The 14,074-nt window shown below is 40.6% G+C and overlaps 2 protein-coding genes across 6 annotated transcripts in view; one reads left to right on the forward strand and one right to left on the reverse strand.

The window, feature by feature from the left end:
• The window catches only part of LOC124712027, a 166,888-nt gene that overhangs the window by 142,483 nt on the left and 10,331 nt on the right, over positions 1–14,074 (forward strand). The gene's annotated exons all lie outside the window — the stretch shown is intronic.
• Positions 10,666–14,074, reverse strand: part of LOC124712029 — a 46,404-nt gene continuing 42,995 nt past the window's right edge. For 4 of the 5 annotated variants that reach the window (XR_007005562.1, XR_007005561.1, XM_047242321.1 and 1 more), the window contains one exon: positions 10,666–12,389. Coding sequence is in view for 2 of the 5 variants with exons in the window: in XM_047242321.1 (XP_047098277.1) it covers positions 11,895–12,389 (495 nt within the window). In the remaining 3 variants the exon portion in view is untranslated. The remainder of the gene's footprint in view (positions 12,390–14,074) is intronic. The other variant, XR_007005563.1, reaches the window with a different exon arrangement.

Genomic DNA, 14,074 nt, shown 5'->3' on the forward strand with positions numbered 1-14,074 from the left:
TCTTATGGTGAGTCAGGTTTATCTGTGCTGTAGGCCCACATTTTATATATGAAAATTCGCGAAAAGCTGTCTCGCTGGTTTGTCTGATATTCACGTAAATGTGGAATCGATGGCGGTGTGCTTTAGGCCTCTATGGATCTCAGCGCCTCTTTGTATTCTAGTCAAGTGACCATGTTGGTAGACGTTACTATTTGCGTTTAATCGTTTCCACAACGGCAGTTTGTGTTTGGAATTTGTTGTTTACTGTGCGGGAATCGGCTTTTGTGAACAGTGTAAACATGAACTATGTTGAATTTATTTTAATTGTTAGCAAAAAAGAGGACGGGTTGTGATCCGTGCTTGGGTAGCTCACTCGGTAGAGCACTTGCCCGCAAAAGGCAAAGGTCCTGAGTTCGAGTCGCGGTTCGCCGCCACACAGCTTTAATCTGCCAGGAAGTTTCATATTTAGCGTACGCTCCGCAGCACAGTGAAAATCTCATTCCGGGAACAGAAAAGTAAATTACCAGGAAAAGTTAGCCGCAAAGGAACTAGGGTCTCTGATAACAGATTTTTGATTAAGAGAGTGATAAAATCAAATAAGCGTGACTACAAGCGAACATTTAACAAGGAAATGTATAGTTAGCACATGCTGTTGTGCGGGTGCATAAATTCGTGAACTAATACAAAAATGATTCAAATGGCTCTAAGGACTATGGGACTTAACATCTGAGGTCATCAGTCCCCTAGGCTTAGAACTACTTAAACCTAACTAATCTAAGGACATCACACACATCCATGCCCGAGGCAGAATGCGAACCTGCGACCGTAGCAGCAGCGCGGTTCCTGACTAAAGCGCCTAGAGCCGCTCGGCCACAGGGGCCGGCGAACTAATACATTTGTAGGAAATACATTTATCTGAAAAAATAGAAAAGCAAGAAAACTCTCACTTTTACAAAAATGCGAAACAGAGAGCGAAAGATTACAAATTATTTCATTATTGCCCTAACCTGTGCTTAATTATGTACAAAACAACAAAAATTTAAGAGAACAATTTTTTCTTTGGCCATGTAAGTTATGCACATTATTATTACTGTTTTTATTATTATTGGCAGTGGCTGTAGTTGTATAAACTTGTTGATACACGTAACTCTTATACAGCAGATGCAATAAATTTCACATTCTCAAATTTATTTGAATCGAAAAATTTGTGAACACCCGGAATGTATACTAACGAGCCGCCACTGGTCCCAATACTTGGTTTTGGCCGCATGAGACTCACGGACTGCTGGTTGGACATCTCAACTCTAAACCATGGCAGTCTGTATTGTGTGTGGTGTAGTGTTTGCGGTAACGACAGATTGCAACTGGTCATCACAGCCCAGCTTGCAGTGATCCGTTCACGACAGTTGGTGGTTTCTGCCAGTAACAGGGGCCCCGATTTCTTCTGTTGCCTCTCGTATCTTCGCCAGAGTCAGTCGGACGATGTTATCTTCTTCTTGTGGTGTCTTCCTTGTGAAACTCTTCTTACCACACTGCTCATCTAAGTGCATCTCGTCACTACTCGTTTAGCAATCTGTCGGTTTGCTGTCCCCGTGTCCCTCAAACCAAGGATTCGATTGTTCTCAGAGTCCGAAATAAGGCGTTAAGCTGCCCGTGCACGTCCTCTGGATATGCTGTGTTACGTTTTCCATCTGAAGTGTCAATAACAGCCGTCATGTATTAACACCATTTTTCATCCGTAACAATAGCCTTTTTCATGTACTGAAAATGGGCTCGCATAAGGATGCAATTTTAATCAGCTAACAGTGAGTTAACAAAAGTCATGGGATATGCACATATACAGAGGGCAGTAGTATTGCGTACACAAGGTATGAAAAGGCAGTGCATTAGCGGAGCTATCATTTGTACTCAGGTGATTCATGTGAAAAGGTTTCCGACGTGATGGTGGTCGCCCGACAGACGTTAACAGACTTTGAGTGCGTACTGGTAGTTGGTGCTAGACGCATGAGACATTCCTTCTCAGAAATGGTGAGGGAATTCTGTATTCCGAGACCCACAGTGTCAAGAATACCAAATCTGAGGCATGATCTCTAACCACAGACAACGCAGTGGCCGATGGCCTTCAATGACTGAGAGCAGTGGCGTTTGCCTAGAGTTGTCGGTGCTAACAGACAAGCAACACTGCGTGAAATACTCGCAGAAATTAATGTGTGACATACGACCAACTATCCGTTGGGATAGCGCAGCGACTTTGGCGTTAATGGGCTATGGCAGCAAACGACCTACTCGGCTGTCTGTAGCGCCTCTCCTGCGCTCGTGATCATATCGGTTGGACCCTAGACGACTGGAAAACCATGGTCTGATCAGATGAGTCCCAATTTCAATGGGTCCGATCTGATGGTAGGTTTTGAGTGTGGCGCAGATTCCACGAAGACATGAACCCTAGCTGTCAACAAGACACTGTGCAAGCTGGTGGTGGCTCCATAATGGCGTCGGCTGTGTTTACTTGGAATGGATTAGGTCCTCTAGTCCAGCTGATACGCTCATTGGCTGGAAATAGTAATATTCGGCTGCTTGGCGATCATTTGCAGCCATTCATTTTATGGATGACAATACACCATGTCACTGGACCACAATTATTCGCGATAGGTTTGAAGAACATTCTGGACAATTTGAGCGAATGCTTTGGCCACCCAGATCGTCCGACATGAGTCCCATAGAACATTTATGTGATATAATCGCGAGATCAGTTCGTGCACAAAATCCGCACCGTCAGCACTTTAGCAATCGCGAACGGCTACAAAGGCAGCGCGGCTCAGTATTTCTGCAGCGGACTTCCAACGATTCGTTGACTTCATGCCACGTTGAGTTCATGCCACGTCGAGTTGCTGCACGACGCCGGGCAAAAGAAGATCCAACGCGATGTTAGGAGGTATTCCATGACTTTTGTAACCTCACAGGCGTGGAAATACTGGATTATCAGTCTGGTAGCGTTCGGCAAACACTTTCTCTTCCTATCAGTGTATACATTTTTTTGTTTAGGAATAAAAAACATTAATATAGATGCTACAGAATGGCGTCTGTGATTTGACTGCGAAATTAAAATTTCTGTGAAAATCCAAAATATCTGATTAATTAAATCTTTATGCCAACACTTAGGCCTTGTTCCCACTCAGTCCCATCTGTTGATTGAAGAAGTATATCAGCTCACCGTTACTTGTAAGTTTCACATTTGTAACCATCTAACTAATACATTAGGAACGCCCATTGTTAACTTACAAACGAAACGGACAGTACTCTCGTGTCGTGTTAGTCATTGGTCATCTCGTTTTCCGTATATAGGCCCAGTCCCATTATACTAAAACAACGGCGATTAGCATTGGGCTTTTTTAATCGTATCAGTCTTATTTTTATTCAGGTGGACATGGGCGTCATTCATGAAAGGTCATACAACTAGAACTTATGTAAAGTAAAATCAGAGTAATACGTTGAATAACAACATTCCAGGCAGGAAATAATAATTAAGAAGCCGTTATTTGACTAATCAGCCACATGCGCAACCTGATAAATTTCAGTCCTCATTCTGATACTTGCCCATTTATCCTCATGAGCCAGTTTTATATTAAGTTCATCTCTGAAATTCCCTAAGTCATGGTAGTTACTCTGAAGAAAGTTGACATGTGCGTCTTCTGCCCATTTCTTCAAGATAGTTGACGACATTTACGCCTCAGGGACTGGTTTGTTTGGAACCAAAGATGTATATTAAGATTATTTTAGTCAACTGGGCGCTGTCACTCCGAGATCCGACAACTGGATTGGAGAATGTTCACCGCCAACAGTTCAATGCATCTCCTCCAACTGGCTGGAGGCAACTCCAGCCGACAATAACAACAAAAAACAGTTCAAAGTCAATACGGAAAGAATCACACAAAAACATACTCTCAAATATCCACGAAAAAGAGTGCAACTTATTGTCTTCTACTTAACATCATCGAGTCCGCCTCGCTCTTTAAAATAATACCGTCCAGCTGGCTGCTGGCTTCGACATCTGATATGCAAGTGCTCTGTCTACCCAGTACGTGCATTCCCACTTACAGATAACACTCTCCTAGGACAACGAAACGTTCAATCCGAAATCCATGCCCACGTTCGGGAACAAACTTTGGAATCTCCCAGTGTAAGAAATAACTCGGTTAATGGCAAAGGATCCACTTCCCCTCCCAATTTTTGAAATATACTGCAAAAACACCACTTCCGCCGCTAGAGGAAACAAGACTGCCACAAACCACGAGGACGCTGTCAGCTGAGCCCCGATCTCGCTAGTTGCAAACCGCTTCACGGAATTATTTAAAACTGAGCTCTTCTACTCAGTCAGAGCAGAACGTAGGTATTTTCATCAGCCGTTTCCGCTCCCACTTAACAGCGCTTCTATTAACTTTCTCTGCAAAGAGAGTTGGGAAACACTGGCCGTAATAGGGAAATTACTCACTTTTAAAACCAGTCAAGTCGGTTCCGTAGTTAGGGAAAGATCGCAGAGCACTGCTATTCTAGCACACAGGTACGACCTGGAAATGAAACGCTGACAGCAAGATACAAATAACCTGGTGGATCACTCGGCCAAAGAGAGAAATGTTAAGTGTAGTATCATGAAATTTGTATGGCACGATTGATAAATCAGTTAGAAGCGTTGACGATGAAACTGGAATAAGCGGTATATGAAACAGAGCTGCAGAAGGCAGGTGTTAGGCACACCGCACTCTGTGACGTAGGCACATCCCGAGTCCGTGTAACGGCTCATCGCTCCAGCGTAGGACTCGCCAGACCGCCAGCTAACGGTCCGAACCGCTCCAGGGAGCGACGAACGCACCACACGCCTACACTCTCGGTTTTCTTCTGGGGTATTAGGCCGCAGTATTCTGTGCTGAGTTGTCAGACTCACGTCGACAGAAACAGTCAGTAACTGCTGTAATATGCAAAAAATTATTTTCAAGGTAATATGAGCGACGTGATAAGATCGAGAAGATTCTTAACGTGCAAACGAATTATTTTTTATCCTGTCAATATTAGGGCCATCTGGCTCTCATACATCTTACCGGTCATTCTTCATATTTCACATTATATGTTGGGTCTTACATATGAAATGGTGTCCAAGATTTACAAACAGTTATACTTCATTATTCATCTAAGTTGTTTAAGACATCATATTTGTTTCCATCCAGACGGATTGTGAGAAAGTCCTCACCAAATGACGTGCAGTATCCTTCTGTAGTAGCTACATTATAGTGTTATCGGTATAAAAGTAACTGTTTCAAAAGGAGCTATTATAATTTCTGGTGCTAGCATTGTAGGTCTGAAAGTGACGATCTCAACAGCGCTTCACTCTTCAAAATCCGGTTATTTGTTTCGGAAGGATTACAGTACTTATAACATAGGATTTATCTGTTTCGAACATGAAACACATTGCTTTCTTTTGTAGAAATACCTCAAATCCTTGTTTCTTTTACAGTGAGATAACAAAACTCATGGGTACCTTCCAATATCATGTCGGAGCTCCTTTTATGCAGCATAGAGCAGCAACTTAATGTGGTATGGACTCAACAAGTCGTTGGAAGTCCTCTTCAGAAATATTAAGCCACGCTGCCTCTATAACCATCCATAATTGTGAAAGTTTTGGCAGTGCAGGATGCTGAGCACGAACTGACCTCTTGATTATGTCCTACAAATCTTCATTGGCATGGCCAGATGATCTGGGTGACCAAATCATTCACTTGAATTGTCCACACTGTTCTTCAAACCAGTTACAAACAGTTGTGGCCCAATGATATAGTGCATTTTCATCCATAAAATACCATTGTTGTTTGCAAACATGAAATCCATAAATGGCTGGAAATGGTCTCCAAGTAGCTGAACATAACCATTTCCTGTCAGTCATTGGTGCTGTTGGACCAGAGGATCCAGTTCATTCCATGTACCGGGTGATCAAAAAGTCAGTATAAATTTGAAAACTGAATAAATCACGGAATAATGTAGATAGAGAGGTACAAATTGACACACATGCTTGGAATGACATGGAGTTTTATGAGAACCAAAAAAATACAAACGTTCAAAAAATGTCCGACAGATGGCGCTTCATCTGATCAGAATAGCAATAATTAGCATAACAAAGTAAGACAAAGCAAAGATGATGTTCTTTACAGGAAATGCTCAATATGTCCACCATCATTCCTCAACAATAGCTGTAGTCGAGGAATAATGTTGTGAACAGCACTGTAAAGCATGTCCGGAGCTATGGTGAAGCATTGGTGTCGGATGTTGTCTTTCAGCATCCCTAGAGATATCTGTCGATCATGATACACTTGCGACTTCAGGTAACCCCAAAGCCAATAATCGCACGGACTGAGGTCTGGGGACCTGGGAGGCCAAGAATGACGAAAGTGGCAGCTGAGCACACGATCATCACCAAACGAAGCGCGCAAGAGATCTTTCATGCGTCTAGCAATACTTTTTTTGTTCTAATAAAACCCACATGATTCCAAGCATGTGTGTCAATTTTTACCTCTCTATCTACATTATTCCATGGTTTATTAAGTTTTCAAATTTTTGATCACCCGGTATATTCAGCCCACACCAGTATCGAGACCACACCAGATTGCACAGTGCCTTGTTGACAACATGCGTCCGTGGCTTCACAGGGTCTGCACTACACTTGAACCGTACCATCAGCTCTCACCAAATTAAATTAGGACTCATCTGACGAGGCCATGGGCTTCCGGTCTAAGGTCCAACCGTAAAGGTCACGAGAGGCTCATGTCCTGCTGTTAGCAAACATACTCGAGTCAATAGTTGCTGCCATAGCCCATTAATGCCAAAGTCGCCGCACTGTCCTAACAGATACATTCGTCATAGGCCCCACATTGATTTCTGCAGTTATTTCATACATTGACTGTAGTGAGAGGTAATGCCTCAAATTTGGTATTTTTGGCACACACCCGACACTGTGGATCTTGAATACTGTATTCCATAATGATTTCCTACGTGGAATGTCCCATGTGTCTAGCTCCAACGACCGTTCTGCATTCAAAACCTGTTAATTCCAGTCCTGTGGCCATAATCATGCCAGAAACCTTTTCACAAGAATCACCTGAGTACAAATGATAGCTCTGCCAGTGCACTGCTTTTTTTATACATTATGTTTGTGGTACTACTGCCATCTCTGTGTATGTGCACATTGCTATCCCATGACTTTTGTCATCTCAGTGCATAACAGTACTGCAGTGGTGCAATATCCTGTTTCCTCCTTATCTGACGGCAAAACCACGATCTTTCATATAAGACAGGCAGTTGATTTCATATTCAGTAACATAAATCCTAAGTTCTAAACATTGCAATTCTGAGAGACTACTAATTGAATTTTGAAATATGAAATGCCATGGAATTCATCTCTTAGAGATACAACATATACCACTATAGGCCCTAGTTACATTTGAATAAGCAACATTGTTGCTGGTAGCTCAGCTTAGCTGAGTCACCCTGTAATGGGAAGAGTAACAGAAACAGTAGGGAAAAAACATGGCTTATATTTCTTTAAAATCCTTGTTGGTGTACTGCAATCTCATCTCATAAAATGCTAAAATAGGACTTACCGGTCATGATGCAGTAGCTTTCCTCAAGACATTCACTAATTTAACAAGAGTCAGTGCTTCAGTACAGTGCATTTTTAACATTGCTGTAAGACCACTAATGTCGGATTTCTTAGATATTATTGGTCCTAAAATATGATTGGTCAGTGTTAGGATTTAGAAGTGTGCAAGAGAATAAAAGGCATACCATTCATGGCCTACATAGCTTTCTGGTAATTGGTAGCCCACTACAAATATGCAGCAAGCTTATGGGTGCCATGTTTTCGTACTGTTAGTTGTTTAACTAACTGTTGCAGTGTTTGGTAAGGCTGCTGCCCTGCGATAACACTTGGTCCGTTATGCTGGGATTGCCAACAACCCGGATGTAGGAAACTTTTGGCATATTCTATATTGACGCCAGGCTGCTTCAGAGTTTAATTGCCTCTCTCATTTTTCCTGTGAATGTCCATGGGTAGCTTGCAAATACTCACGCTTCCTGAAACTTAACAGACTGCCCACAATTGCGTTGGTGTCTTGCTAGTGTCAATTGTTGTGCTGTCACAATTGAATGTAGCACTCATGTTCTGCTGCACAGGTGTTAACAGGCCTCACTGTTTCCTGCACCAGCCACAGAAGCCTCTGTATTTATAAGTTTATACTAGTATTTGTGTGTGAAAAGCAGTCAAAATGAGTTAGAGCCAAGTAGTTTTAAACTGTGAATATTAGTAGAACTGGATTTCAGAGAAGGAACAGGACAGAAAGGGAAACACGATGAAAACAAGTAATGGAGAGGGGAGTGGGGAACAGCAGGAATAGATTTGTAACTGATTGAAAAATGAAAAGACAAAGAAGTTTGACTGGTGAAAAAGATATGAGCATTCCTTTGTTGTTTGATAAAAATACATGTTAATTCTTTAGGAAAATGTTATGAGATTGACAAAAGCAAGTGTCTCAACTTTTTCTTAAATACAACTGGACATTGAATTGGGCTCACAGTGCAGGGAGCTTTGCTCCAAAGGCAGAGAGCAGCACTGGAGAAAGAGTTTGCAGATATTTTTGTTTTATGGATGGGTACAGCTAGGATACTAGATAAGTCACATCTTGTGTTGAAGTCAGGTCATGATTCTGGCCACAGACATCCCAATAGGGCATATGCAACCCGGAAATATTAAGACAGATGGATGTTGTAACTGTAGGATTCATGTAGAGTTTTCACTAACATACCGTGTTGGCTCCATCGCACTAGTAGAGGTTCAGATCTAAGTGAAATGAACATTGAAATTAACAAACTGATGCTCATTAATAATTTGAATTGAACTTGTAGAACTAAATGATGTGGTAAAGTAGTTCAGATACTGAACTCTCATTTGGGAGGACTGGTACTGCATTCCACATCCAGTCAACCAGACTTAAGCGCTTCTCACCCTCCCCCTCCTCGCCCATTGTCGCCAGGCTCTCTCCTCCAACACTACTGCCATCTGTGTCATTGTACTTCCCTCGTCCAAGCCCAGCTTGTGCTGCTGTGCTCCCCCCTCCTAACAATTTGTGTGGGAGTGTTCTACTTGCAAGTTCCACTCTAATTACTGCTGATATGTAGTGTGATAGTGCTATGATAAGAGGGAAAAGTCAGTAAGAAGATGCTGTCTTTTGTAATAGTCGCAAAGTCACAGTTGTTACACATAATAATGTTTTGATGCAATAGCAATTCTATTGCTGCAGATTTGGTAAATTCCACTAAATCAATAAAAATAAACAATTTTTACTGAATGGAAAGTACGCAATAAACTTTGTTTTCATGTTTGGGCCACCTGGTTCCATGTAGTTAAGCAAGAGCAGGTATTGCATACAGGGGAAACAGCAATTGTTGAAATTCAGTTTTTCAGGGCAGTGACAAGCCACACCCAATATAAACTGTAAATTCCAGAGTTTCTTATGATGCCTTTTCAAATTAAAAAGTGAAACCAGTCAATAAAACATGTTCAGATTAACTTGTAGCTGTCCTGAAAAACTTAGCAGTTAAGTTATAATTGATTGCATATTATGTCTGTTTCGTTACGTGCCTAAAATGTTATCTGATTTTGTACTCGAAAGTTTGTGTACTGCACTGTCTTTCTATCCTTTTCCTTTTTTTCTGTCCATACCCAGGGTCGAAATTTGTTGTTTTTGTTTATTTGGAAGTGTGATCTGCTGGCCCTTCAGTTTTGGTACACAATTATTTACATTACTTATATTTATTTTCAGATTACATTAACTAAGCACATGATCAGTTGCTGTTGGTTATGATTTATTTCTAATTACGTAACATCTGAGACACACAAAATCCCGCATATTAATGCTATCTTTCCTGTAAGGGAGGAAAAAAACTTAATTCTATTAGTTTGTATGTTATATTTTTTGGTATCTGAATACAAGACTTTCATGAGTTACACGTACAGATGAGCTCTACAGCATGTGTTGTTTTCGAAATTTCAAATGTCTGTTAAATCAGTCATCAACCAGAAGGATGGTTTTAATACAGCAATGTTTCACTGAGTACATTCTCATTAGAGATATAACTCTCGTTTTCTTCAAATTGGAAGAACTCATGTATGCACTTACATGGTGACTGTTTCAAAAAAAAAAAATAAAAAATAAAATAAAATAAATCCATGGTAACAGAGACTCTCGCTTTGGCAATAATTCATTATCTGTATCGAAAACACCTATAAAAGCCATGTAAGAATTTTATCGTATCCAGACAGCACGATTTTGATAAATTCTGTACTACAGCAATATAAGTATCATTTAACACTAGAACCGCAGGAACTAGTACTATACTTAGAACTGCCGATGTGCTCAAAGTGACCACTTTCTTTGTAAGTACATGCTGTGCTGTTTAATGTAAATATTAATGACCTTGATAACAATGTATCACTTAACATTTAATAACACTATCATTGTATTTTACAACAACAATGGGAACATAATATTAATTATTAATGAACATAGTTCACAATATTTATCTACAACCATACTAATTGTATTGCAGTAGTTTTAAAATTAATAGAAATTAATCTTACTGGAGAAACCAAGTACCCATGAATATGTTAAGAGAAAGACCAATCATAAAAATGACCATGTATAGTACCTAATCCTACTTACAAGCATTACAAACTACTGTCTTTATTACTTTACATGTACATGGCCCACAAACATATCTCTTTCATTTACTGCACATTTCATTTGTCTTGTTTCTGCATTTCCTCATTTGGCGTAGTTTTCTTACGTTCACAGGAATTTCCGCTTCATCTCTTTCTTCATCACCATCGTCCTTTTCTTCGTTTTCTTTTCCATCCCTTGGCATCCTTTCCTGATTTCTGGTTTCCATATAGGTTCTACATAATTCTTTTGCTAGATTTAGGATGAAATTCCTCCTACTTATTTTGATCCCTGTCACAAGCTTGAAAACGATCCATGCGTTGATGGCTGCTAAATCAAGGATATTGTGAAATACGTGTACAGGCCATCGACGAGTACCAGAGCTGACAGAATATTTCCTCGTCATCTGGTCCAAGACATCTACAGCAAATTTTGTGCTATTGTAGAAGCTCACTGTTTCGGGAAGGTGTTTCGAATTATTTTGTGTTTCAACATCTGTGTGCATGGTGCTATACAGAAGAACATTATTGTTCTTTTTCCCTTGGTAAACAGTCAGAGTACCACCTTCCCTTTTCAAGAGAACAGACGTATAAAGAGGAGTTTTCATTTTTTTAATAGTGTTCGGAATTTCTTTTCTTGCACGGTTGACAGTGCCGACAAGACTAGTTTTCTCTTTTTCCAGTGTCTCCCCAAGTGTGACTGTAGTGAAAAAATTATCAGTAGTCACATTTTGCCCCTTATTGCGATATGTACCTACCAACTTCATTACTACTTGTTCTGGAAGTTTCCCATTAGGTGCCCTCTGTTCGTTCTTTCCTACATAAGGGAACCCATTACAAAGATATTTTGTTTCTACATCGGTAGAAGCCAGAATTTGATTCTGAATTTATCAGGCTTATTCGGCATATATTGCAAATATGGACACCTGGTTCTGCTGGGGAAAAGTTGTTCGTCCACAGTGACATTTGATCCAGGTATGTAATTCGGCTGACAGTTTTCTATAAAATGGTTCCAAGTAGTTGATATAAATGCAAATTTGTCACTTTTCAAACGTTCCGACCGTGAATTTTTTTCATCAAAACGCAGATATTTCAAAATTTCTCGAAACCTATTTCTAGTCATTGTGTCAGTGAAAAATGGGGCTCCCCATTTTTTCGATCACAACTCATCTACTTCAATACATCTGGCACCTAGTGCGCCACGAACATATAATAAAGCAACAAATGCATCTAATTCTTCTAAATGCGAACTCCAGGAATCATTTCCAAGGAGCCGTTGTGCCTCTGCTTCTGTGCATTTCTTTATGTGTTTCAACATTGACTGATCAACTAAAAGGCGCCAGGCACTCGAAACATTATCATTTGAGATGTGCCGCTTTGCGTGTGGAGTAGGTCCCCGTGTTTCTTTTAATATATTCTGTTGACCTATCCTACCTGGAGTAGTAACACCGAAGTCTGCTACAGTCCACTCTATGATCCCGTCCTTCCCCAGGAGTTTTGAGCCAGGTTCTGGAAGTGAACCCTCACTTCGTTCTCCTTTTCTACGTCGATTCTGTATTGGTCCACTTACAGGAGGTGTAGTTATTTTTTTACCCAGGGTAGGTCCTTCTCTAGCATTGTTTATATTACTGCTTGGTCCTGGTTCAGCAACTGCCTGAGGAAAGAGACAATTAGAAAGCTACAACTCGTTATAAAGATAACATACCACACAATAAAATAACAGTAACAGAAGTAGCAGTAGAAGTGTCAGCTCTATTATAATAGTGATCATTATTCATATAGTAACAATAATAATAATAATAATAATAATAATAATAATAATAATAATAATAATATAAGCGAATGTAAATTAACTTCATCTTCAGTCTCGGAACTGTCACTCTCCACATTAGCGACAGGTTGGTAATCTTCATCTGTAGGATCTTCCACAAGGTCCTCAACTTCAGCATCATTTTCAGCATCCGATTCATACAAAAGTGTGACAATTTCTTCATCTGAAAGTGGTCATGGCCATGGTTTGTATCGCTGTGACATCTGAGCCATATCTACTGCTCTGAGACCAGTACTCAAATAATCAGTCTTGTTTATGCGAAACCCAATTGCAGACAATAAATGACATATTGCATAGTTGAGCTTTTAAATTCAAACAATGCAAATAAACTTCAGTAACCAACATATTTAGTACATTGTTGATGAGTGCTAAGACTAAATCTGGGGAGTGATGCACAACAATCTTTAAATAATCTGTTTTCAAATATACGTGTAATGTGGTCAAAGTGACCACTCGGCGGTTTTAAGTATAAGTGGTCATTCAAAGAAAACTAATGAAGATAAAATAAATATTGGACCATTTATATGATCTACATAAACATTTAAGAAAAGTCATTAACTCACAACAGCATAGATTAGAAATTGACTGAATAATAACATGTTAAAATATAAGAAGTGGTCAAATAGGCCACTCGGCGGTCCTAGTGTTAAATAATTGCTGGTCATTCACTGTTCCTTTTTTGAGTATTTATCTTCCAAAGTATTCGGGTTACACATTTCCTACTCATTGAACTGTACTGTAATTTCTCTGCTCTTCTGTTGATTCTTCATATGCCACATAAGTAGTTTGGTTCTTACTAGCTGGCTGCCAACATAGAGATCCCATGTTCAGTTACTTGCTACCACCTACTGGTAAGACTTTTCCACAGTGGAAATGCCTGGAATGATATTCACTTAGCCTTTTGAGGCTGAATAAATAGTAAAAATTCAAACAATCGAAAATCCAGGATGGAATGTAACAATATTATGAGAAGGCAAGTTGCTACTCACCATATAGCGGAGATGCCAAGTCTCAGATAGGCACAATAAAAAGACTCACAATTAATGGTTTCAGCCATTGGCCTTCATCAACAATACACACACATGCATGCGCCCCCCCCCCAAACACACACACGCATGCGCAACTCACACACACGACTGCGGTCTCAGGCAGCCATCCAGGCCCTTCCCTGTTCCCATTCCAGCACTACACAGCTGTCATTCCACCACCACACCCAGTCCTTTTATTTCTCTCCTTTTCTGCTACTTCCCCACCTCTCCTCTGCCCACCGTCTAACCTGCAGCACTTCACTGTCCACCAGCCCCACTATACTATCCCTCCCCCTCCTTGCCCCAGCCCCCTCCTTACCCCCACCCAGTCACCACTCCCGTCATGTACCGGTGCTGCTGCTCGCAGTGTGAGCTGCATTTGCACACGCACATGCGCACACGTGTGTGTGTGTGTGTGTGTGTGTGTGTGTGTGTGTGTGTGTGTGTGTGTGTGTATGTGTGTGTGTTGTTGAAGGTTAA

This window comes from Schistocerca piceifrons, chromosome 8 (assembly GCF_021461385.2).
Source record: "Schistocerca piceifrons isolate TAMUIC-IGC-003096 chromosome 8, iqSchPice1.1, whole genome shotgun sequence".
NCBI classification, from domain to species: Eukaryota; Metazoa; Arthropoda; class Insecta; order Orthoptera; family Acrididae; genus Schistocerca; species Schistocerca piceifrons.